Genomic DNA, 27,214 nt, shown 5'->3' on the forward strand with positions numbered 1-27,214 from the left:
TTTTATTGGTAAGATAAGTTTTGTTAGCTGTTGTGCCTTATGACGTTTTTGAGCAGCCACACAAATTGTGCTCTGGAAAGCAGTGCATTTGTGATTATAATAAATCAGTGTCGGAAAGAATGAACAGGTGGCTTTCTGATGGAAATACTTTTAATTTATTTGTTTATTTGTTTATTTATTATCTTTTTAGATGGAGTCTCACTCTGCCACCCAGGCCGAAGTGCAGTGGTGCAATCTCAGCTCACTGCAACCTCCGCCTCCTGGGTTCAAGAGATTCTCCTGCCTCAACCTCCTGAGTAGCTGGGACTATAGGCGTGCACCACCACGCCCGGCTAATTTTCGTATTTTTAGTAGAGATGAGGTTTCACTATGTTGGCCAGGCTGGTCTTGAACTCCTGACTTCAGGTGATCCACCCACTTCAGCCTCCCAAAGTGCTAGGATTACAGGCATGAGCAACTGCACCCAGCCCAGGAACACATTTTCATTGAGGGGAAGAGGGAGTTGGTGGAGACTGACAATAAGGTGCTCTTGAGGAAATATAGAAGGATGGGTATCAGCACATGAGAAGTTGCTTCACAAAAATATCCAACCTACTGACAACTGAGTTGTAGAGTATTTCGTGATATAATAATAGTCATTATTCTGTGTCTGTGAGACCTCCTTGCATCCTTTTATCTTGGTCACTTCAAATCCTATAAACGAACATTTACTGAGATCTCCTGTGCAGCAGGCACAGTTCTGGGGTCTTGGTCTCAAGGCTTAAGGAGGTGGAGGAGATCGGGCTTCCAAGGAACAGGTGAATAAATAGATTCATTGAGTTGTGGTGGTTCTATTTCCTCTTCCCACCAAAACCACATGCAGGAAACATTTCCTCAAAGTCTGTGGTGTGAATTTTAATTTTGTCCACGTTCTTAGATTTAAAAGAATTTTAAACATCAAATTTTAGCAGCTTCTGGTAGAACTGGAAGAGCAGATATAGGTAAACCATTTTCTTCACTAGTTTGATCACATTATTTGGTTGGTTCTCTAAAATGGGATTTCTTTTCTTTTCTTAACGGCCTCTTGTTTGTTTGTTTACTGAGAGATGCTTATTGTACTGTGTGTCTTCCAGCTAAACTAGATAGGAGCAACACTGAATTCCAGGTCTAGTCAGGTTCTTCTTCCTCCCGTGGTCCAGTGTACACAAGGGCTTCCCACCAAGTGCCCACCTCTGGTTCTCCTCCTGTCCTCATGGTTTTCCTCTTTGGCCATGGTCTCTGCTCAGCACTGGTCTTCACTTTCACACACTCTGCTGCAGTTTATAGGCACAAGCCCTGGTCCCTGTCCGCTCGGTAACAATTTCAGAAGATCTCCCACGTTTATTCACGGGTAGCAGGCACCTCATCACATCCTCGAGCTCCTCTTGGTGTCCTTAATTAGCCCCATATTGCGGCCAGAGTAAATTCCATGCACACAGCCATCAGCAAACACCAGGACTCTGTCTACCGCACTTACATATTTAAATTATTGTCATCATAATAAAAAAGGAGGAGGAAGCTTTTGTAAATAAGGATGATGAATTAAAATTCACTGTGATGTAAATTGGCGGGATTTTCTCTAAAATGATTGAAAAATCTTTGGATGCTGCAGGTCAGGCCAGTAGACACTGGGGGGCGTGAGAGACATTTCTCCCGGTCTCGGCCCTGTCCCCGAGGTTGTGAAGACAGAGCACACTTGCTTCCAATGCGATCCTTGCAGCTTTTCCACCCATCTGTATTTGTTTCTTCAATTTTTATGTATTTTTCTATCACGAACTTTGATTTTTTGACCTGCTGCACTGTGTAAGAATCTCTGCATTAGCTGAAAATAAAACATCTGGGCCAAAAGAATAGTAGTTTTCTGTTCCACGTAACTTGCTCCCAAAGCAGTGGCCGAGCACCAGATGGCAGCATCCTTCTGCTTCAGAATCTTAGGGTGCGTTGAAAAGGTGCTTCAGTAGCATTCACCATTTTAAAAACAAATATAACATATAACATTTTTAAGCTTTTTAACAGTTTTTAAACGCACATAACAACTTAAAACATTATTTCTGTTTTTTTCTTTAATAATACTGGAAATTTCAAAAGAAGCCTTTTATTGATTTGTTCGTTCCATTCTGCAATTAGTCACTGATCTTATAACAGTGAATTTTGTTCTCCAGGAATCCTGGCCTATTTTGGTTGGGGAAGTGTCAGCTGTGGTTTGGGAGGATGAGAGTTTATGATGTAACTAATTGGAGACAAATGAAAATATTCAGTTTGCGTCTCCTGTAGTCTCTGCCTGCCCTCCATCCAACCTGTCCAGGCCATCTGCAAACTCCCAGTGGAGTTATCTTCTAGAGCTTGACCTTGGCAGACGATGCTAGCAATAGCTGAATGCTCTTCCCAGCTCCATTCCGCAGCCACTCTCCAGGTGTGGCCTGCCAGTCAGGAGGACTTCTCAGTCCCTTGTGTTTTCAGACTGGTCTGTCTTTGCAGAGTCCCCTCCTCCTGCTTGAAACCCCCCTCCCTCTTCTTCACCTAGCTTGGGACTCTCGTCTTCAGGGGAGGTTTCTTCACTGCTCCCCTCCTCTATGCCCAGGTTGAACAAGATTCACCATAGCACTCACTACGTCTTATTTAATTCGTTATTTATCATGTTTGTTTCCTTCCTATAGGTTAAGTATCTTTTTACTTTTATATTCTGTGTTAGTTCACCACCTAGTAAGTGCTCAATAAATGTTTGCAGAGTAAATAAAATAATGGCTAATTTGATCCAGCAATCCTACTTCTAGGCATATATACCCCCCCAAAAGCGGTAAGTTTATCAAGATATCTGCACTCCCATGTTTATCGCAGTCCTATCCACCACAGCCAAAATGTGGAACCAATGTAAGTATCCATCAACGAATGAATAAAGAAAATGTGAGATATATACATAATGGAATACTCATCAGCCATAAAAAGAAGGAAATCATATCATTTGCAGCAACATGAATGGAGCCAGAGGTCACTCTGTGAAGTGAAATAAGCCAGACACAGACGAATATTGCATGTTCTCACTCATATTGGGGAGCTAAAAACATTGATCTCATAGAGCAGAAGTTAGAGTGATGGTTACCAGGGACTGGGAAGGGGTGGGGGGAGAGGAGGGATGAAGTGAAGTTGATTAATGCATTCAAACATACAGTTAGAGGAAATAAGGTCTAGTGTTTTTTAGTACAGGATGACTACAGTTATCAATATTGTGTATTTCAAAATAGCTAGAAGATTTGGAATGTTCTCAACACAAATAAATGATGAATAGGCCGGGTATGGTGGCTCAGGCCTGTAATCCCAGCACTTTGGGAGGCTGAGGTGGGCAGATCACGAGGTCAGGAGATCGAGACCAGCCTGGCCAACATGGTGAAACCCCGTCTCTACTAAAAGTACAAAAATTAGCTGCGCGTGGTGGCAAGTGCCTGTAGTCTCAGCTACTTGGGAGGCTGAAGTAGGATAATTGCTTGAACCCAGGAGGCAGAGGTTGCAGTGAGCCCAGATCATGCCACTGCACTCCAGCCTGGGTGACCGAGCAAGACTCCATCTCAAAAAACAAACAAACAAACAAACAAAAATAAAGAAATGATAAATGTTTGAGGTTATGGATACCCCAATTGCCCTGATTTGCTCTACGTATTGTATGTATGCATCAAAATATCATATGTACCCCATAAATATGTTTATTAGGTATCAATAAAAAACACAAGTTATGGCAACACTAATGGGATGATTCATGGGTGAACTTTTCTGCAGGCTTAGTGTCCTCAGGCAGGGAATAATTGGCAGGTTTTAACTGGATGTTTGAAACTCATTTTTATGGAGAACAATGAATTTGGAGGGGAAAAAAGTCCAGATCCGAGGAATATTGAATCTGCTGTGTCTGTGGTAAAAGGCACTTCTGATTTCCATGCGGTATTGCACAGAGCGTTCCTGAATGTAACCAGACAGTTCACCCAGGCAAGCGGTCAGCAAGGAACGCACCTTCCCCGGAGTCTGCAGGGGCTGGATTTCATCTTCTTTTTCATCTAATTCCACAGTCCCTTAAATCCCCCAAAGCTGAATTTCCTGATTCTAATTTCAGAAGGAGCTTTGTTACAATTAACTAAATTTTAGGCTAGCAGACCAAACAATTATAATACAGGAAGTAAAATAATATCACTTTTCCTCACACATTTCTTCCCCTGTATGTGCCATTTCCCAATTCTGAGGAAAAAAATATTTTAAAACTTTTTTTTTTCCTGTACATAATACACAATCCCTCCCCGTCTCACACACTCCTTTTTGTCCAGGTTTAAAATAGCAACTCCAGCTGGTGGTAGACACTGGGGATTTTAAGCCACGAATCAATTTTGCAGCTGGAGGCAAAGCACTTTGCTTGGAAATAGTTTTCACATGACATACAAGGTGCTTCGACCTCCTCAGAGCAGCCAAAGGATTCCGCTGAAGGAGAGGGGAGGCTGCTGACCTGCACCAGAAACCAGAGGAAAGTGAGGTGGTGGCAGGAGGTCACAGCCACAGGCAGGCCAATGGCAATCACTAGCTACCTTCTCCCAACGTTTTTCTCCCCTACACTTTCATTTTTAACAAACTGAGACACAGAACAAGGAAATTCCAACTTCTGCAGGAACCTCTGGGAAAAGAGAACAAGGCAGGGAAGAGCTGCCGGGTCCCACCTTTCTGGACTGAGAGTAAGACCCACGCTTAACGCACAGGAAGGAGGAAACCCTCCTTCGGAATGCCACTGTTCTCTTACCTGCTTCGGCAGCATCAGAATCATGGAGAGTGTGTTGGAGACTGGGCGCGGTGGCTCACATCTGTCATCCCAGCACTTTGAAAGGCAAAGGCGGGCGGATCACTTGAGCTCAGGGGTTCACGACCAGCCTGGGCAACATGGCGATACCTCGTCTCTACAAAAAATACAAAAATTAGCTGGGCGTGGAGGCATGCCCCGTAGCTACTCAGGAGGCTGAGGCGGGAAGATCACTTGAGCCCAGGAGGTGGAGGCTGCAGTAAGCTGAGATCATATCACTGCACTCCAGCCTGGGCAACAGCGCAGGAGTCTGTCTCAAAAAAAAAAAAAAAAAAAAAAAGTGTATATTAGAGCCCAGATTGCTGAGCCTGACTCGAGTTCTGATTCCACAGGCCGGAGCGAGGCCCGAGAATCTGCCTTTAACAAGTTCCCAGGTGATGCTGATGTTGCTGGTCCTAAAATCACTTTGGGAACCACTGATCTTATCTGCCCCGTCCATTTGCCCTCTATCACTGGCATCCTCACTCACAGGCTAGTTGGCTTCATTTGTGCCAGTCTTACAAACACACTGCTTCATTCCCCAACAACTTCCCCTCAAATGGCAGTTTAGTTGAATCTGAGGAGACCCATGTGGTCACATTACTGCTCTAATTTTAGAGTAACTACATCAGGAGTGTAACAGAAAGGACTGTATTGTAAAATAATTTTAAGAGGCTGGGCATAGTGGCTCACGCCTGTAATCCCAGCACTTTGGAAGGCCAAGGCGGGAGAATCACTTGACCCCAGGAGTTCCAGACCAGCCTGGGCAACATAACAAGACCCTGTCTCTACCAAAAAAAAAAAAAAAAAACAAAATCAACTGTGTGTGACGGCTCACACCTGTAGTCCCAGTTACTTGGGAGGCTGAGGTGGGAAGATCACTTGAATTTAGGAGTTCAAGTTTACAGTGAGCCATGATTGTGCCACTGCACTCCACTCAGGGTGACAGAGCAAGTCTCTGTCTCAAAAAAAAAAAAAAAAAAAAGTAAGAGATTTTTCTTTAAACTGCAAAATATATTTCATTGAAATGTGTTTCTTCAATTCAATACACTTTTACTGAGTATCTGTGTGTCAGTATGTGATGGGATTATAGTACTTCCTGCTATCAGACCCTTTTCCCAGAAAATCATCAAGTTAATACTGTTTTTTTGAGATGGAATCTCGCTCTGTTGCCCAGGCTGGAATGCAGTGGCATGATCTTGGCTCACTGCAACCTCTGCCTCCCAGGTGCAAGTGATTCGCCTGCCTCAGCCTCCCGGGTAGCTGGGATTACAGGTGCGAGCCACCACACCCAGCTGATTTTTGTAGTTTTAGTGGAGACGGGGTTTCACCATGTTGACCATGCTGGTCTCAAACTTCTCACATCAAACGATCTGCCCACTTTGGCCTCCTGAAGTGCTGGGATTACAGGCTTGAGCCACCGCACCTGGCCCAAGTTATTTTTAATAGTGTACACAGGTATCAGTTTTCAAATGGAAGCAGCTTTCTTCATTTTCTACCCAGAATAAATCATCTATCACGCCATAGAATGACTTCTCCATTCTTGCTGGAGCTCATTCCTGATGTAGCTGGAGTTGTTTTATTTGTTTGTTTAAAGATAGCATCTCGCTCTATCACCCAGGCTGAAGTGCGTAGTGTGATTACAGCTCACTGCAACCTCGAACTCCTGGGCTCAAGTCTCCTGAGTAGCTGGGACTACAAGCATGCAACACCATGCCCAGCTAATTTTTAAATTTTTGTAGAGACAAGGCCTCTCTATGTTGCCCAGACTGGTCTTGAACTCCTGGGTTCAGGTGATCCTCCCTTCCCGGCCCTTAAAGTGCTGGGATTACAGGTGTGAGCTGCCTCAGACGGATGTAGCTTAGTGGTAAGAACACAGCTCTGGAGTGAGCTAGACTAGAGCTTGGGTCTGAGAAACCCTCATGAGCCTCAATTGTACGTGTGCTTTTTAAAAATTATTTTTAAGCTGAAGATAACAATTATTACCTCTTAGAGATGCACCAAATCCATACTTTGGCTGAATTCTAAATGGCTAAGTGGAAAAGTTACTGCGACAAGGCCAAACATTACCATGATAACATCGATTTCTGGAATAAAAGGATAAACCTGATATTCTTATTCAAATGTAATAATTGACTGGGCAAGGTGGCTCATGCCTGTAATCCCAGAACTTTGAGAGGCCAAGACTGGTGGGCCACCTAAAGTCAAGAGTTCGAGAATAGCTGGCCAACACAGTAAAACCCTGTCTCTACTAAAAATACAAAAATTAGCTGGGTTTGGTGTCGGGCACCTGTAATCCCAGCTACTTGGGAGGCTGAGGCAGGAGAATCACTTGCACCTGGAAGGCAGAGGTTGCAGTGAGCCGAGACCATGCCATTGCACTCCAGCCTGGGCAACAAGAGTGAAATTCCGTCTCAAAAAAAACACACACACACACAAAAAAGTAATCATTAACTATATCATTATTTTTATCATAACGCTGTGTAACCAGTAACCATAAAACTTCAGTTGTATTTAACAATAAACATCTGTTCTTCACCATTCTGTCGGTTAGTTGGGTGGTTCTACTGACCTGGGCCAGAACTGTAGAGTCTCAGTTGGGTTGACTCAGCTCCCGTGGTTGCAGCCACTTGCCGGGTGGGTGGAGGGCTGCCTGTCGTATGTCTCTGCTCCACACCGTCTCTCATCTTCCTGTAGAGAACTGAGCTTGCCCTCATGACATGAGAGGGTTCAAAGGTTGAGAATGGAAGCTTGCAAAGCCTCCTGAGAACGGAGTTCAGAATGGTCACTTCTGCTGCATTCTGTTAGGTAAAGTCAATCACAAAGCGGCCCAGATTCTAAGTGTGGGAAAATAGACTCCACCTCTCGGTGGGAGGGGCTCCAAAGTCACATTTCAAGAGTCTGAATATGTGGAGGGGTAGAGAATTAGAGCCATTCTTGCATTCAACTCACCTCATTAACATGATTTTATCATTAACGTTGTATCAGTCAAATGTTATAAGTTTGACATGATGGGGAAGATACAATAATTTCTCCACTGTCAATAAGATTTCTCCTCTGTCAGCTGCCTACCAAACATATAAATAGAGCCCACTTTCACCTGTGATTGTTAGAGAAGCAAGGTGTTTGAGTAGCTCATTTTAATATAAATATTCTACATTTCTCCCTTTAGTCTTTATTGTATCTGAATCAAAGATGATGTATAACATACCTTGTTGTAGAATGATTTGGAAGATTTTCCTCCTGTGATTTTTTCTTTTTTGAGACAGAATCTCACATGTTCAGAGGCTGGAGCGAGGTGGTGCAATCACAGCTCACTGAAGCCGCAACCTTCTAAACTCAGGTGATCCTCCTTCTTCAGCTCCCCGAGTAGCTACATCTACAGGCTCATACCACCACACCTAGCTACATTTTTTTTTTTCTTGTGGAGACGGGGTCTTACTATGTTGCCCAGACTGGTCTCAAACTCCTGGCTTCAAACGATCCTCCTATCTTGGCCTCCCAAAGTGCTGGGATTACAGGCATGAGCCACCATGCCCGGCCTATTAATCTTTTTTATTCTGCCATGTATTATCATCTAAATTTCCATGTATGTTGGTGGACTCAAAAAAAGATATGGATCCTAAAACATGCTTTCTTTTACATATTAATGACTTTTGCGCTCACTGCAGTCTTGCAATAAGAAGTATGAATTCGACCAGGTGCAGTGGCTCACACCTGTAATCCTAGCACTTTGGGAAGCCCAGGTAGGCAGATCACGAGGTCAGGAGATCGAGACCATCCTGGCTAACACGGTGAAACCCCGTCTCCACTAAAAATACAAAAAATTAGCCTGGCATGGTGGTGGGTGCCTGTAGTCCCAGCTACTCGGGAGGCTGAGGCAGGAAAATGGTGTAAACCCAGGAGGCGGAGTGTACAGTGAGCTGAGATTGCACCACTGCACTCCAGCCTAGACAACAGAGCAGGACTCTGTCTCAAAAAAAAAAAAAACGTATGAATTCATACTTGGACTGAAGAAATTCCAATCTCTAAACACTTAAAGGAGGTTTTTCACTCCAAGTTGGATGTTTATCTATATTTAAAAGTGAAAACCATATCGTAATATTAATAACAAATTAAAATGTCACACCACCTTTGTATCACTGATGTTCGTATAATGATTAGATACAATGGTAGCCTATGCAAGTAGATGACCATTGATCAGATGCAAGTTCAGGGGTGACATAAAGCAGGCTTCCAGAATGGAAGCAAAGGCAGACAGCAGGATTTCAGCTGAACGCAAGGCCAAAGCTGAGCTCTGCGTGTCTCTATGATCCCAAATGGTGCTTAGAAGATGAAAGGAGGCAATGCATGTAGAGAATCTGGGGCGCACAGTAGGTCTTTGATAAATGGCAGGTCTTTTCACTGTTTTTCCCTTTGGTCAGAATTAGCTATAATACTGCACTGTATATTTTTGTCTTTTTTTGAGATGGAGTCTCTCTCTATTGCCCAGGCCGGAGTCCAGTGGCGCCATCTCCACTCACAGCAACCTCCGCCTCCCAGGTTCAAATGACTCTCCTGCCTCAGCCTCCCAAGTAGCTAGGATTACAGGCATAAGCTACCATACCCAGCTAATTTTTGTAGTTTTAATACAGATAGGGTTTCACCATGTCGGCCAGGCTGGCCTCAAACTCCTGAGCTCAAGCGCCTGCCTCTCAAAGTGCTGGGATTACAAGCATGAGCCACCATGCCTGGCCCTGCATTGTATTTTGACCCTCAGTGAAACTTATCAGCAAAGCTTGTAGAGTCAAAGTATAGATGAGGTTAAGGACAGGGACTATCTATGCAAAAAGGATCCTAGTCCCTGGGAGATTTAAACTTGATGTTGTGTAGAAACCTGTCTCCATGCCTTGTTGCTTCAATTATCCAAAACCTTCATGTTTCTCACAGTTGAGACAGTCACTACCATGGCATCATGACAATTATTTCACTTCTTTTAAGAGTATGTTGCAAATATTGTTAAATCTAGAAGAGGCCAAAGCATATGGAATCTATAGATAGGATCTGTAGAATTGTTTATGATGCTTTTAAAAAACCAAAAAGATAACGGTTAATTTTGGATGTAAACTATATACTCATTGTAGCCCACTCCAGGTCTGGAATAATTAGAACTCTAAATAGATCATTTGTTTCCACAAATAGGTTCCATCTCAGGAGCAAATCGAAAAATGTGACTACACAGACGTATTTCTAGAAATATTTCTAAATTTAATGTTTGTGTTTCAGATTAATTTAAATAGCATGGCTGCACATTTAAAAAAAGAGTGAATACATTAGTGGCTCATTCTTAGTTCACTTATTCAACAAGACACTGTGTGGTTTGTGGATGACACAAAGATGAACAGGACTCAGTTCTTGCCTTCAAGGAGTGTAGATCTCAGAGCTGGTGTCCTGGAGAAAAGTTAACCTAAGATGTAAAGTAAAATCCCAATAATCAGACCATGGATCCCTGTGCCTAACCCCGCCTCCCACCTCTTTCTTCTCTGCCTGTGTCACCTGGCCATAAAACCTTGGCCTGCATACTCCTGACATGGGCATCACAGATCGGCATTCCAGGTGAGCACAGGACGTCATTTTAGCTTTGTAGTCATCTTCCTTCTGATCCTGTAAATTGCTTTTCTCTGTGGAGGTGGTACATTTTCATGGGTATAACGTTCATGCGTTTCTTTTGCTGAAATCAATCTAACTCTCTGAAGGCTCTACGTCATGTAACTAATTGTAACGAATGAATGGTGTGTTCAATTTAAACATCTCAAGGCCAACTTTTAGCCAGAAGATGGAGTGCAAGAGCCAAAGCTAGGAAATCTTAGGCCTGTTACGGTGTTCGTATATTTTTCTCTGAATTGAAAGACCTAGAATTGTATTCAGTTTTGCACGTAGGCCCAAAGTTCAGCCTTATAATATGTGTGAAGTTAGCCAAGCTGCTAACAGTGGGCTACCCAAATAGTATTTCACTAAGCATAGGATTTAGATTTAATAATTTGTTGAAAACAGGGAAAAATCAATGACCAGTGCAAGAGAATGGTTTGGGTTCTGTCATACCAAACAATGTAAAACTAGTAATGATGGTGCTTTTGTCTACAAGTCTAGGTGACAGATAGCCACAAATCAGGAGTAGGGTTAATTCAATTTTATGAGTCACCACATGGACATAAAATGGATCGCCCAGAATCTTAACAATCAGTGGTTCTTTTGTACTATTCTTTATTTTTGCAGCTTTTTCTCTATTTTGAAATTACTTGCAAATGAAAAGTTAAAAACAAATAAAAAACACAATTTCTAATTCATTTTAGTCAATTAGACATAGCATGATTTTATCACTCCGTAAAAACGAGAGCACTTAAACTGCCCTTAATCTACTTGTTAGTGGGGAAAAAACAATCAGTGTTGAAGTCTGCTGAGATCAATAGCTCATGGTGAAATTAATTAAGGGAGTGTGAAAATTGATACACATCAATGATCAGAATCCCAAGTTTTCTTTATTCTTGGAATCTTGGAATCTCCAGTGAGGTGGAGACAAAGCAACAATGTCAGAATATTTCCATAGGGAGGCGGTGTTTTCTCACCGTGACACCAAAGCGGCAGAGAGGATCTCTTCTTGGATTTCTCTAGTCGTCTTTTAGAAAGACTTATGGCTTAGTGAGCTTGCTCCCTACTCAGGACTCAGACCCCACAATGCTAGCTCACACTGGAGTTCAACAACTGGAGGACCGTGCTTCCTATATTTGGAAGGCTAATCTATTCCGACACTCGGATTGTAAAGTAAGCCAGGCTCCAATCTTCAGCTTCTCTTCTAAGACTACCAAACAGAACCCACCATAATGAATAAAACAGTAGTGAGTGCTGTGCCGTGGGACTGGTTACCCATTTTTTATTACTTGGAGTTGGCTTAATCTTTCTCTTCCTATCAAATGACATATGGAGTATATTTTCCCAAAAATTAGGCTGAGTTTGGCAGTCTGGTACAGATTTTGGAGATTTATGAATGAGTTCAAAAGGAAGTGGTTTGCTTTTTGGTTTGGGGGGTTTGCTTCTTTGTTTATTTGTGTTTTGTTGTTGTTGATATTGTTGATGTTTCTTAGCACTTATTACCCATTCTCTACCATGGGATAGTGAATATTCAAGTGCATCTGAAATAGTACTACAGACGTTGGAAGTTCAATATCAAGAACAGAGTTTGCCTCTCCTGCGGTTTCAGCACTCAGTATCATGACCACTGCATTCAATCCACTTGGCAAGGTTTCTCCAAGTGGGGAGAGATACGGATTTTACTGCACTCCATAAATATGACCATTTATAGGCCCCAACATATTTATGTTCCCATTCATTCAGTGCTCACTTAAACTGTCCAATTTGCTTGACCTGGTCTATAAATGTAAATTGCCTACATCTGAAACTGACTCTGGCTTTCCAGAGTGCAGAAGTCGGAACTGTGTTACTCCCACAGATCACCAGGTCTCCAGGCAGCAGGCCTGTGGCAAGTCACTCTCTGCTCTCCCTTTCTTTACACTCTCAAAAGCACTAAAAATGGTTATTGTTCCAAAGCATTGAAATACTATTGGAATCAGTTACCAGATACATTTAATAGCAGTCACAATTTTGTCTTGTTTGAAAATCTTTTTAGGCCGGGCAGGGTGGCTCACGCCTATAATCTCAGCACTTTGGGAGGTGGAGGCAAATCACCTGAAGTCAGGAGCTCGAGACCAGCCTGGCCAACATGGTGAAACCCCATCTCTACTAAAAATACAAAAATTAGCCAGGTGTGGTAGCGGATGCCTGTAATCCCAGCTACTCAGGAGGCTGAGGCAGGATTGCTTGAATCTGGGAGGCAGAGGTTGCAGTGAGCTGAGACCTCGCCGCTGCACTCCAGCCTGGGTGACAGAGCGAGACTCTGTCTCAAATGATAATAATCATTATCATCTTTTTACTTGTTTGAGGAAGTCAAGAAGCTTGACCCGTGTTGAAAGAACAAATATCAACCATGTTTGCTGTTTTCTTTATGACAAGCCTCAAAATGTTTCACTGTATAGTAAGGTAGAAAGAAATCCTAGTAAGAAGTCTCCAGGATTTTAACCAGTGCTGGCCCTGTCCACTGGCATAGTAATAGCCTAAGACTCCCCCTCTCCTTCTAAAGCTAGAGGTGATTTCACAAGTCTCTAAGAAACAGAGGGGTTGGGAGATCTCACCTCTCAAGTCATCTGCATGACCGTTTCTGCATCTATGTTGGTTAGAGAGGGTTCTTCAAACATCACTTTTCCGTAATTCAACTCCACTTCCTCTGGTCTGTCTTCTCTGTACTCAGGTCCCTCCTAAAATATTCCTTCACGTTGTTAAAGATAGTTTCGGAGCAACTTCCCCCTTTACTTTCTTTGTGCGTAATAATCATCATCTTAAATTTTTCTATACTTTCTGTTTTGCATTTTTCTAGTATTTTCTTCTGGGCCTCATGTCTCCAAGATAAATTGTTCCACTTTCAGGAATAAAGTAACTGAAAATACGTTCACCTAATAAAACCAAACCGCTGTGCACCAAAAAGGAAATTAGTCATAGAAATTAAGAATGCCAGTGCTTTGTGGACTTTTCTCTGATAAGACATCGCATCTCATTTGTGTAACATGAGAAAACAGTTCATTGAAAATAAAAACTAGAAAAGGCTTTGTGTTAAAATACTTGGATAACATTCTGCATAGGCTGGAAATTTCTTTTCAACTTAGGAAATTTTAGAAAAGCGGATGAAGTGAAACCTTTTTTTTTTTTTTTAACCTTACTTAATAATGTATTTATTAGGTGAGACACTATAATGATGTCAAAAAATTTAGCACAATGCCTGGCACATACCAGATGCTCAATAAATAGCGGCTATTAGCTGATTGAACTTCATCTGTTCAAGTATATTTTCTAATGTAAAAACATTAAAAAACAAAAAAACCGTTCCTTCTAATTTGGTAATGAAGGCTAGTTAGTTGGAGACTCTCTACATAACTACTATATTATATAAGAATTAACAACATGAAGCCGGAAGTGTACTGAATACTGTAAAGCTGTGAAATGGTCTGAAATACTTAACAAGTCTTAAGGTGTTATTGGGACGAGAACATTTTCAGAATATGGAACTTGTTAAACATTTTCCTGCTCATTTGGATACCACACAATGCAGGACATTCTCTGTTTATTCTTTCATCGGAGACGTTTTGAGGAAAGGCAGATGTGGGGTACTATCCAAGGACTCTTTAAACAAACATGAAGTTTAATTCAATTGTTTCCTGAGAGGTTGACTTCTTCCAAAAGCCAAAGAAAATCTCTTACTAATCCAAAAGGTACAAAAACGAGGTTGAAACCATAGAACGAGGGAGGGCTTGGTTTGAAAAAGTTAACGTATTTGGACAGGGATAATTGCGACCACTGTGAGGCTGCGCTGTGAAGGCCATAATTCTGCTTCTGTTAAAATAAGCAGCACAATGATTCTTTATCTTTTTATGTTTTTACCAGGAGGCTGCTAAGGCAGCTTTGATAAAGGGAGTTCCTATTTATACCAAATCTAAACACCCAGGATCAATGGGACTTTTTTCCCTACGACCTGATCATATAAAAACAATGATTTTAATAACGAGAAATCTCAAGGAAACTATGATCCAAAAATGCCTTCTGAATTATTTTATTTAAAAATGTGAAATTATATTCAAGCAATCTAGTTTCTCAGCCTGAATGTAAAACAATATAATTTCGTACAAAACATTTCTCTACCTCCTCTTGCTCCATCCCATTCAGAAATGTTTCTCCACTGTGGGAATCCCTGAAAAGTGTCTCCAGGTGCTTCTCGAACTCATATTCCCGGTAACCAGGAAGTGGGCACAGTTTCCTCATCCCTCCTCTAGCTCTGAGCCATGCCTTCTATCCTGAGAGCGGAAGTCCGGGAGGTACAGCTAGTGCCTGCAGAAGACGCTGGCACTGCCACTGTCCACCGATACTGAACATGAGGCAGCTACAACCAAAGTGAAGACCGCCAATGACAGCACATAGCTGCCACGTCCTACTGTCCGTCTGTGGGTAGCTTACATTTTTCTTTCACATGGTAACGGAGAGGAAACACTCGTTCCTTTTTTGCATCTTCTTTCATTGCAAAACTCTTATTTTAAGCCTCAAATCTGTGGGGGCAGGACCATGGGAGGCTATGCACTAGGAATCACTAGGAATCACCTTCCCCTCTAAAACCACCGTCCAAGGATTTATTCTCAAGCATCGGTTATTTTTATTTATTTATTTTTTAGATGGAGTCTAGCTCTGTTGCCCAGGCTAGAGCGCAGCAGCACAATTTCAGCTTGCTGCAACATCCACCTCCTTCATTCAGGTGATTCTCATCCCTCGGCCTCCCTAGTAGCTGGGATTACAGGTGTGCACCACCACACCTGGCTAGTTTTTGTATTTTTAGTAGAGACAGGGTTTCACCATATTGGCCAGGCTGGTTCCTGAGTTCCAATGATCCCCTGCCTTGGCCTCCCAAAATGCTGGGATTACAGGCGTGAACCACTGGGTGCGAGGAAGCATCAGATTTTTTTTTTTTCCCCTAGTCTTATCAGATAGCCTATATCCGAGCTGCTGTACAGTACTCAGAATGATTTTCACATTTAGGTAATTTCACTGGTTTCAAATTCCTTGAAACGAATAAGTCAATACTGAGGATTTTTGTGCCTGGCATATAGTACATGCTTAATAAATATTTATTGAATGGATAAATTGAGCCTACTCTACGACCAGCACTCAGAGCACTCAGAAATAAGCAAGGGCTGGGTGCAGTGACTCACATCTGTAATCCCAGCACTTTGGGAGGTCAAGATGGGAGGATTGCTTGAGCCTAGGAGTTCAAGAGCAGCCTGGGCAACATAGCAAGACCCTATCGCCACAAAAATAAAAAATTAGTCAGGCATGGTGGCACACACCTGTAGACCCAGCTGAGGCTGAGGCAGGAGGATCTCTTGAGACCAGAAGGTCGAGACTGCAGTGAACCATGATTGCACCACTGCACTCCAGCCTGTGTGACAATGAGATCTTGTCTCAAAACAAACAAACAAACAACAACAGCAAAAAACAATGAGTAAGGTTTAGTTTCCATTTTCAAGGAGTTGATTGTCTGGAAGAAGAGACAAGGGAATAAAAGAAATCCTAATTCCATAGAGACCAGAATAAAATATACTGGAGGAAATTGAACTTGGATATGTACAATATTCAGATCTTAGCAGCCAGTTGGCCTCACTCCATTCTCCAACCATTTCACATCAGCACACGTTAACTGTCTCTTATTCTACACTGAGATCTAGTTTTCTCAAACTGTTTCTAGGGCATATGTAGCTCCTGTCACTTCAAGTCATCCCTGCATGATCCATAGATAGAGTTAAGGCCCAAGCTGCCTTACATTTGAGGACTATGGTGAAGGAAGACTTCATGCTTGTATCTCATGGCATTCCTGATGTTAGTGGAGAGGAGAAAGGGGAGGGATGGTCTATTGGTCAACTCGGGCTGCCATAAGACATGCCACAGATGGTGCTTAAACAGCCGACATTTATTTCTCACAGTTCTGGATGCTGGAAGTTTAAGATCAAGTTGCCTGCAAGTTTGGGTTTCTCCTGAGACCTCTCTCCTTTGCTTTCGGACAGCTGCCTTCTCACTGAGTGAGGACACCACCTTTGCTCTGTGCCAACACATGGCTGGTGTCTCTTCTTCTCATAAGGACACCAGTCCTTTTGGATTAGGACCCCACTGATTTAACCTTAATTACGTCTTTAGAGGCCCTATTTCTTAGTAAAGTCACGTTAGGGATTAGGGGCTTTAACATAGGAATTTTGGGGAGACACAATTCAGTCCGTAACAGGGTTTGCAACATTGAGCTTAGGGACTTGGAATCATGCTCAGAGGTATCTGGCTGTGTTTCAGACTTTCTAAATGTTTCTCTTTCTGGGCCATTCACTGTTAAAAGAATAGATCCTCTCAAAATTGGTGCACCTGCTTCAGAACCTTCAAGTGACATCATGGGCAGATAACTACTTTCACAGCTGCAGGGTTGTATTTATTTATTTGTTCTAGATTCTTTTTTGTTATGGTAAAATACACACAACATGAAAATACCATTGGTGACATTTATTATATTCGTAATGTGTGCAACCATCACCACTGTCTGGTTCCAGAACATTTTCAGTCCAAAAGGAAACCCTGTACCCATTAAGCAGTCACTTCCCCTTCTTCCTTCCTCCCAGCCCCTGACAGGCACTGATCTACTTTGAAAGAAAAAAATTTGTGGGGACAGGGTCTCACTATGTTACCCAGGCCAATCTTAAACTGCTGGGCTGAAGCCATCCGGCTGCCTCAACCCCTACAAAGTGTTAGGATGACAGGTGTGAGCCGCCACGCCCAGCTCTGATCTACTTTCTGTCTCTTTGGATTTGCCTCTTCTGGACATTTGATATAAATGGGCTCATGCAGTATGTGCCTTTTGTGTCTGCTTTCTTTCACTTGCCCAGTGTTTTCGAAGTTCTTCTGGGTTGTAGCATGTATTCATGCTCCATTTCTTTTTATGTCCAGATAACATTGCAATCGTACGACTATAACCCATTTTGTACATCCATTCATTAGTTAGCAGATATTTTAGTGGTTTCCACCCTTTGGCTGTTGTAAATAGTGCTGCTATGGACATTTATATAGAAGTTTTTGTCTCTACATATGTTTTCATCTCTTTGGGGTTACCTAGGAGTGGACCTGCAGGGTCATATGGTTATTCTATGTCTGACTTTTTGAGGAACTGTCAAGCTGTTTTGCACAGTGGCTGAACCATTTTACATTCCCATCAACAACAGCGTTCAAGGGATCTGATTTCCCTACAACCTTACCAACATTATTTCCCATTATCATCATCATTACTATTATTGCCATCCTAGTGAAAGTAAAGTGGTATCTTGTGGTTTTGATTTGCATTTCTCTAATGATTAATGATGTTGGAGGTGTTTTTATGTGCTTATTGGCCTTTTGTAGATGTTATTTGGAGAAATGTTTATTCAAGCCAGTTTTTTTGGTTGGGTTGCCTTTTTGTTCTGGGTTGTAAGAGTTCTCTTATATTCTGGATACTAGATTCTTTTCATATATATGATTTGCAAATCTTCGCACATTTTGCTTTCCCTTATGCCATTCTTTTAGATATGAAGGCATTAGTGAAATAAGCCCTCCATGAAACTCCATATCTCCAAAATGAAAATGTATCCATAGTAAACCTCAAAATCAAAAATTAAAGGGGGCTCAGTAAAACAATGGAGTAAGGAGGTGGGATGAGAGAGAACTATGTCAATAGTTTATAATGACAAATGAGAAGAAATATAATTGAAAATATGGAAATTACTTTTCTGGAAGTCAGTATGTCAATTACAAGAAAAATAAGGAGGGTGAAAAATTAAAAATTTTAAAGCAAGAACAATTTTTTCACAAATTTATGAACATTTTTATTTTTAGATGAGGTTAGGTAATCAGAAGACAAAATTAAAATAAATGTAAATTAACATATTTGTTCGGGTTTTAACAAAAACACTTTAATTTAAAAGAAATTTTGGTAAGCCAAATGCCAAATTTTCCATACTATTTCTATTTATGAGAGAAGAGGAGAAAAAGATGAATGAACCTAGTGAAAGCCATTCTCCCTAAACAGACTGCTGATGGGTGTGCAGATGGTAAGAACCTTCTGCTCTTGCTGAAACTTGCAGAAAAACACTGTAGATCTTGCAGCTTTTAGAACTGCCAGCCAAATGAAATATGATTACCTCCATCTGATTTGTATCAACTCTAGTTAGTAGAGTCATCAGTAATCATTTCTTTAGTTACATGACTTGCTATTTGTACTAGTGAAGATGTGTCAGAAGTTTGCTTTTATATCAATTGGATTTTATTTATATATATATGTATATATATACACACACAGGCACATACTGAAAGGTAAAATAACTTGAAAATACACTTTTTCAGTTAGTGTCTATAGAATTCAACTTTTTAAAAAAGGGGGCGGCACTCTTTCATATGTTTTAAAATATATTTTGGCAGACTGCCTGACATTTCATTTTGATTATCATAAATTATGATTACTACTACCTTTATGTTGTAATTACTAGTTATAGTTTCTCAGAAGAAATGAGTAAAATAGTTTTGGTTGTCTTTTAAGACCAATGAGGGATTTTTTTATTTCCTACGGAAGGAACAAGACTATTTTAACATCTCCCAGTAGCACCTCCCATGCAGAACCTCACTAAATCCTTGGCAAGTTATTTTATAAAATTTCAGTACAGCATTCCAGATACACAAAGAAACGATAAAACAAGAGAGACAAAGTGACATAAACGACCTTTCAGCATTGAAGATAGTCAACCACTACGGAAAGTAACCGTGAAAGGGCCTCCCCTTAACTGTTAAGGAAGAAAGGAAACACAGTAATAAAAAAAAAAAAGAAGACGAATTTGCTTAGAGCACCATACTTCTAAGTTCACCAATTATAGATTAAATTGTAGACTATTTGGGAAAAACTTTGTGTTTTAAAGGTGGCACTATCCAGTCACCAAATCAATTCCAATATGAAATGTTAAACAATTTTTTTCTTCATAAATAAATTCTAACAAATTGTGGATGTTTTGGTGAATAGGATCAGTGGATCGTGGAAGGAGGTTATGGCATAGGTACTGCCTGAAATTATACAATTCTAAATAGTACAATAAGTACAATTCTCTTGCATTAATTGTTTTTCCAAATGGCAAAAACTGAAAGTATTCACCCTCTGAACACCACCCAAATCAACTCGTCCTGCCATAGGAAGATGATACCTAACCATCTCATGGTCTGTACAGAACTCCCAGTTAATCAATCCTGGGCTCTCTGTAATGGAGGCTGTGGTGACCAGCAGTGTGGTGGGTGGGCTTAGGAGTCAGGAGAAATTGGGTACAGTCCAGGCAAACTAACACTCTCTATCTTTAGGGATTGAGCAAGTATCCTCACCAGTAAAATGAGGATGGTATTACTGTCTTATTCATAGGGCTGCTGTGAGGATTAAATAAAATCACGCATGTGAAATTCTTAGCATGGTGCCTGGCTCATAGTAAGCTCTCAATAAATGGTGGCTAATGGTATCTTCTAAGAAAACGACTCATTCTGAAAAACTCAGTCTTCCTGTGACTTCTTCTGGTCTCATTTTAAGTGTTATTCCTTTGATGATTTTTCTGACCTCCTTCCCCACCCTAACCTAGATTATGTGCTTAAATTGATGCTGTTCATTGTGGGTGAGAGCTTTGATCATACTTGCATTCTCTTTGCTTATTCAGTTCTTTGTCTTTTTGTCTGATTTCTGTGTTTTACCCAGGAGACTTTAGGCCCCATTTGAAGGAAATGGCCATGCTGTCTGGCTTCTTGATGAGTCCCAGTAGCCAGCACAGAGCACAGTACACTGTAAGTGCATGGCATGTATTTCTTGAATGAATAATTTCTTGATATTGAAATTTTTTTAGCTTACTAGCTCAAGAAATTTGGTGAATAGTGCATTTAAAATACATAATCCTGTGTAGCTAAAAATGATACACAACCAAAAAACTGCAAGAAAACAAAGTGCAATGCTTGGAGAGAGGTTTAGTGAAAAGAATAAGGTGTGTGTTGGGGAGCAGGGACATAGGGTAGGGTTTTTTCTTGGATTTGACATTGTTGGGACAAGTGGAAGAATAATCAACAACGTCTGAACTTCACATTAACCAGAACACACAAGCATCCAACGGCTGCTTGAATCTGAGTGTCTTTGCTGTAAGTAAAATTGCCTGTGTTCTGTAGTCATGAACTTGGAAGGGACCTTAGTGATCATCACCTCCTATGCTCCACTTTATAGATGAAGAAACTGAGGCCAGAAAAACGCAGTGATTCTCTACTAGTAGAGCTGGGCGTAGAAGTCAGGTCTGCTGACTCCCAGACGGTGTGGGAAGGGGCATTCGTTCCTTTAAAAATAATCACTGCTGCTTTAATAACATCAGCACCTGTTGTTCCAGCTTCTGGAAGAGAGAAGCTATTAATTTCTCCTTCATCAAAGCTGAATTTCTGGTCTGTCTGAACCTTGTTTTCTTCCTGACTGCAGCTGTCTAAACCACTAAGGCCACATGTTGGACGGAGGCACTTTCCTGCTGGACTCCGATAAATCACCACGCCCAAATATAGAAAGAAAAAGGGACACAGATCATCCAGACCGTGGCCGAATGTGTGACATCTTTGCGGAACTGTCTCCGTTCCACCTTGTGGCGGAGGCCTCCAGCCCCCCAGACACGGCCCCAGGCGTGTGAGTGAGCCACCAACATCGGAGCTCTTCCTACATAGGGCCTGGGACCAACCGGGGCCGGGACATCAGCTGCTGGAAGCTGAGAGAGTTCATCTGAGCGGCGATTTCATGATCTGTAGGGTGGACAGTGATCGCAATCCCTTGAGAAGTTTGCAGAAACGAACCGAATGTTGAATGCCAAAGATCTTCACAAAGCAAATTGAGTTTCTTCCATTATTATTGTTATTTGTGTTAGCGAGGCCTGGATTGCTTAGGTTGTGTTTCCTCCCGCGCCTATTCCAGCAGGCAGACCCCGCCCACGGCCACACCTTTCTCCTCGCGCGGGTGGGAAAGTGAGGGGCTGCCCGGCGCCGGCGGGGGTTCCTGGGCGGCGGGGAGCCGCGCATCGCGCATGCGCGCCGGGGAGCGGGGAGCTGCCGGCTTCTATAAAAGCGCAGCTCAGAGCGCAGCTAGCGGAGTCGGAGCTGGCCTGGCGCCGGGCGAAGCGAGGTTGCGGGCCGCTGCAGCGCTCGGCTTCTCCCGTAGCCCGGAGGAACGAAACTTCCGTGGGAGGCTTCCATCGGTGCGCACCTCCCGAGGGCGAAGCAGCGACCGGGAGAGGGAGCGCCGGCCGGAGGCTGCCGGGCTCCTGTGGGACCGCGCTGCAGCCGGGGAGGCGGAGAAGGGGAACCCGGGCGAGCCGCCCGGCTGGATCCGCGCCCAGCAGCAGCCGCGGCCGCCGCCAGCCGGGCAGGCTCCGAGGACTGCGGCTTGGGGCGCGCCGGACCCTCGCCTCGTCCGGGACGTTCCCGGGATCTGGAGCGCTCCCTCGGCGACGTGCTGGGAGGATTGGCCGTCGGCGCCCCCGAGTGGAGCGTCGGGGCTGCACCCCTGAGGGCTGCCCGGGCGGCCCGGCCGGAGCCATGCGGACCAAGTTCGGGGCAGAGGAGGCTGAGCGCGGCCGGCTGCCTCACTTGCTGCCTAGAGTCTTGCGCTCACTGCCCGCCTTCGCTCCTTCTACCCGCCCGAGGAGGGGATAAAGGAGGGGAGACGGGCCCCGATTCGCGCGCGGGACCCTGAGGCTTAAACCCTGCGGCGGAGCCCTGGCTCCAGGTCCGTGGCGGCGCGCCCAGCGGTCATCCGGCTAGAGTGAGCGTCCCTTCGGGGATGCTCAGGGAGGGTCCGGTTGCCGGTGAAGCCTCCAGAGGCTTCGGGACGACAGTCCCGGGGGCCTTCTTACTGCATCCTGAGATTTCCATCAGCGAGTGCAACTCATAAGGCAGCCCCTAGGGACCGGGCCACCGGCTCAGGAGGGGGATGGCTTAGGAGCTCCTGGACCTAGGGCCCGGCGTCGTCGCCTCCTGGGCGTCGCGGCAGAGGGGAGTGGCCCGCGCCGAAAGCGCCGCGGGACAGTCAGCGACGAGGCCCGGGGGTCGCCGGGGCCACGACTTCTCGGAGACCGCCCTGCGCTCTCTGGAGACGCGCCGCCCGCGCCAGGGTGGTGCCATGTGGGGCGGTCGCCGCTCATCCGTCGCCTCCTCCCGGAACGCCGCTTCGCTCCTGCAGCTGCTGCTGGCCGCGCTGTTGGCGGCGGGGGCGAGGGCCAGCGGCGAGTACTGCCACGGCTGGCTGGACGCGCAGGGCGTCTGGCGCATCGGCTTCCAGTGTCCCGAGCGCTTCGACGGCGGCGACGCCACCATCTGCTGCGGCAGCTGCGCGTTGCGCTACTGCTGCTCCAGCGCCGAGGCGCGCCTGGACCAGGGCGGCTGCGACAACGACCGCCAGCAGGGCGCCGGCGAGCCTGGCAGGGCGGACAAAGACGGCCCCGACGGCTCGGCAGGTAGGGCGGCCTGCGCCCAGCGCGAAAGGGAGGACGGTTGGCGTTGCCTGGACGTCAGGGACCTGGGAGCTTGGAGGGGGAGATTCAGGGAAGGACCTGGGACCAGGAGGCGGAGTCTGCAGTCTGGCTTATTACTTGGTCGATGTGGGTCACTAATTCACCCCCACGGGCCTCAGTTTCTCCATCTGTCAGCCAAAGGGTGGCTTAGAGTGAATTTTCCGAAGAAAATCACACTCCTAAGGCAGTGTGGGCCACAGATAGCCCCCATATTCCTTCCGACCAGGGTACTCCGGGCCCCTCTGGCGTCTGCTGTCTCCATAGGGCTCCGTGTCTTAGGGGTACCCGAGAAGACGGTGAGGGTGCGCCCCCGCCCGTGAGGGCCTGGCAGACGTCCTTCCCTGAAGGCTCCCCGAAAAGAAGGCAGCTCCTCAGAGCTTTCCCGGGGGCTGCTGCCCTGTGCCAGACCCCGCGGATTCCCATCTGCTCCACGCGGCGGCCCCTCTCCCCTGCAGCGGCCCGTCTCTGGGGTTTCTGGACTGTTCCTTACCACGTCAGACTTAGTAGGTGTAACATCGGAGCAGTGCCCAGCCTTGCTCTTTGTGGCTTTGATTTTTTTTTTTCTTTTTCAAATTGCCAAAGCCAGACTTGGAAAGTAAACCCGTTAAAGAATTTGGTAGGTTGCACTTCATTCTTGAGAAACCTTCCGGAATGCCTCCCTGGGGTGGTGTCTACACCAGTCTCTCTCTCTTCTCTCTTCTCTCCTTTCTCTCTCTCTCTCTCTCTCTCTCTCTCTCTCTCTCGTTCGGGGGAGGGGAGGTAAAATGGCAAACGTATCCCCGAGGGGGCGGCTCCTCCTTTTTGTGGGCCCGTTGGGTGTACCTGGGAGACCTCGCTAGCACCCGGAGCCTGGTAGCACCCGGAGCCTGGGTTCGGGCTGCCTGAGCTTTGGCACAGCGTGGTTTGTGTTTATAGAGCTGCCTCCCAGGACCCGGTGAGAGACAGCTCTTTTCAGTGCCGTTCCCTTTTGCAGTCAAGCATTTTATTAGCATGCTACTCCCATTGTTCTGTCTTGAATCTGAAGAGCGTGTAATTCCAGAACCAGAGCAGTCTTAAAACGCAGGCTCAGCCTCGCAGACTGTGTGGCCATGGAAGACAGCCCGGAGAAGCGAGCCAGACCCCAAACAGCTACAGTCAGATGTCTGCTGAATTGGGCTCATTAATGGTTTCCAAAAAGTTGGGATGGCTTTGGACTAGTGGGGACTTCTCATGACGAGACTTATGACGCCCTGTGTTGTGTGTGGGTGCCTTCTTCACGCTACTTTTAAACGTTTTTTTCCTAAAAATTGTATTTCTTCTACTTCTCTTCTGCAGTGAGGGACAACACACCTAATTAAGCCTGCCGGGGGGGGCTTATGGTAGCGCTGCATTCCTTACCCCTGTGTAGTTATTTACATTTCCAATTAAAAATCCTGGAAAGAGAACAGTTATTTCTCCCCAAAACTCATTATGTGGACTGAGGCTGGTTTCAGCCAGTTTCTGCTATGACTGGGGTACATTTTTTTCCTGTTTTTCTCTTATTATTTTTTGATAACATATTTAGGGCTTGTGTCTCAATTTAGAAAATGAAATATTTATAACATGCCAAGGAAAAAGCCCTGCATCCACTTCTCCAGTGATCCATAGTTAGCCTGAAGTGATAGTGTAATTAGAACAGGTCTACTGCCAGGCACCAGCTGTGCTGCAGACACTGTGGCAAGTGTTTCTACCTGCTAAACGGGCGCTATATATAGAAACTGCTCTGTTTAGCATTGAAACTCCAGGAAATCTTCCACAGTCAGCCTTTGGTTAAATACCTATAAAGTATTGTTTTACTTACAAAGCATTATTTCTCCATAATTCCACCTGGTGTTATACTTTAAAAACACTGACTGCAGGAATACCAGGACAGTCAAAAGGAGCGTAATTAGAAAGCCTGGCTGCTCTAATGGATGATCAAAGGGTATTCATAGAGCTGACCTCAAAGGCGCGGGCTCCTTCCGAAAGTGCTGCCCCATCTGACTGTGGGCTGGCATTATGCTTTGCCAAGACCAGTGAGACCCAATCCGTCCCTGTCCTCATGTATTTCCCAAAAATATAGTCAGGGGGATGGGGCAAGAGCACATCAGAAAATGCAGGCTGTCGGTAACATAGGGTAGGATTCTACCAAAGTGGCTCAGAGGCATTCTGCAGGCACCTCCCGTCTGATTCTACCCCATCAACCTGCATCTAGTTTCTAAAGCCTTGTAGTGCCATCCCTATGGCTCCTAAAAGATTGTTTTAAGAAACTAATTTTATTTATTTATTTATTTGAGTTGGAATCTCACTCTGTCGCCCAGGCTAGAGTACAGTGGCACAGTCTCGGCTTACTGCAACCTCTGCCTCCTGGGTCCAAGCGATTGTTCTGCCTCAGCCTCCAGAGTAGCTGGGATTACAGGTGCGCGTCACCACACCCAGCTAATTTTTGTGGTTTTAGTAGAGACGGGGTTTCACCACGTTGGCCAGGCTGGTCTTGGAACTTCTGATCTTAGGTGATCCACCCACCTTGGCCTCCCCAAGTGCTAGGATTACAGGCGTGAGCCACCGTGCCCTGCCAGAAACTAATTTTAAAATGGAGTTTGCTAGTGGTTTTATCAAAAGGTTTTTATTTTTACTTTTTATTGTTTTCTATTTTAAAAGCAGCTTCCCTGGTGAAGTATCATGGCTGTTACTTTATGCCCTGAGGGCTTTCCCTGTGCACTCTTGCCTTCTTGGCTCGCTGTGGGTGACTCTTCTTCCTGCAACACGTGTCTTGTTGCTCCTGATGTTTGCTCTTGGGACACTGTTTCAGGATGGCCCAATGCCTGGAATAACTTCCCGCCACCTCCACACAGACCCCGTCACCTGGACCCAGTGCTACCGAAGGACCCTGGCTTTTGCTAGGGAAGAGTGAGGAGGGTCTTTTTTCAGCCCCTCCTTGACCCTCTTGTGCCATACAGATGCCTTTTGGAAATAGTAGTGACTTAGAGTCTCGCCTAAATTTTTGACTTAACTGCTGATGAAAAAAGAACTTGCTAAAGAATGGTAAAGAGAAATTTGCAAGGAACTTAACTTTCTGGGGGAAAAAAGACTTTTAAATAAGTTTAAAGTCATTATTACTATGAAGATCCTACAACAATATGGTAGGGCAGACTTGTTTGGACAGTTCGATTATGGTAGGAAGTTTAGAACCATAACTGTCTTAACCTATTAAACCCATATTTTTGCTAAATTGGATATCTGGCTCAATCAGTCTTGCAGTTGATGAGTTGAACTAAATATAAACAGTTTGCTTCTAGGGGCTGAACTGCCATGCCTGTAGGGTCTCAGGATCTTTCTAAACACTTGAGAAAGAATGGTGCATCTTATGGACTCCTAATATGTGAACAAATTAGCCCAGTGTCGGCCCTTCAGCTGTGGGTGTCAGTGCTGCTCATTCATTCATTGCCATTGCCAGTCGGCGATTGGACTGCATTCCCAGAGTAAATCATAATGTTGTGTTTCTGTCCTTTGCTTCAGTGCCCATCTACGTGCCGTTCCTCATCGTTGGCTCTGTGTTTGTCGCCTTTATCATCTTGGGGTCCCTGGTGGCAGCCTGTTGCTGCAGATGTCTCCGGCCTAAGCAGGATCCCCAACAGAGCCGAGCCCCAGGGGGTAACCGCTTGATGGAGACCATCCCCATGATCCCCAGTGCCAGCACCTCCCGGGGGTCGTCCTCACGCCAGTCCAGCACAGCTGCCAGTTCCAGCTCCAGCGCTAACTCGGGGGCCCGGGCGCCGCCAACAAGGTCACAGACCAACTGTTGCTTGCCGGAAGGGACCATGAACAATGTGTATGTCAACATGCCCACGAATTTCTCGGTGCTGAACTGTCAGCAGGCCACCCAGATTGTGCCACATCAAGGGCAGTATCTGCATCCCCCATACGTGGGGTACACGGTGCAGCATGACTCTGTGCCCATGACTGCTGTGCCACCTTTCATGGACGGCCTGCAGCCTGGCTACAGGCAGATTCAGTCCCCCTTCCCTCACACCAACAGTGAACAGAAGATGTACCCAGCGGTGACTGTATAACGCAGAGTCACTGGCGGGTTCCTTTACTGAAGGGAGAGGAAGGCAGGGGTGGGTTGTCCAGGTGGGCGTCCGCA

At 44.7% G+C, this 27,214-nt stretch overlaps 2 protein-coding genes across 2 annotated transcripts in view; both read left to right on the plus strand.

Annotated features, from left to right (window-relative positions):
• LOC105490225 (ring finger protein 6) overlaps window positions 1–21,392 on the plus strand; it is a 72,338-nt gene extending 50,946 nt beyond the window's left edge. The window contains exon 6 of the mRNA XM_024795535.2: window positions 20,997–21,392. Within this exon, the coding sequence (XP_024651303.1) occupies window positions 20,997–21,056 (60 nt within the window). The 3' untranslated portion in view covers window positions 21,057–21,392. The remainder of the gene's footprint in view (window positions 1–20,996) is intronic.
• Window positions 21,393–22,555: 1,163 nt separating this feature from the next.
• Window positions 22,556–27,148, plus strand: LOC105490226 (shisa family member 2). Its single transcript, XM_011755644.3, has 2 exons — window positions 22,556–23,013; window positions 26,587–27,148. The coding sequence occupies exons 1-2, from the start codon at window positions 22,680–22,682 to the stop codon at window positions 27,138–27,140; spliced, it is 888 nt and encodes a 295-aa protein (XP_011753946.1). The 5' UTR covers window positions 22,556–22,679; the 3' UTR covers window positions 27,141–27,148.
• The last annotated feature ends 66 nt before the right edge of the window (window positions 27,149–27,214 follow it).

The sequence above is a fragment of the Macaca nemestrina genome, chromosome 16, assembly GCF_043159975.1.
Source record: "Macaca nemestrina isolate mMacNem1 chromosome 16, mMacNem.hap1, whole genome shotgun sequence".
NCBI classification, from domain to species: domain Eukaryota; kingdom Metazoa; phylum Chordata; class Mammalia; order Primates; family Cercopithecidae; genus Macaca; species Macaca nemestrina.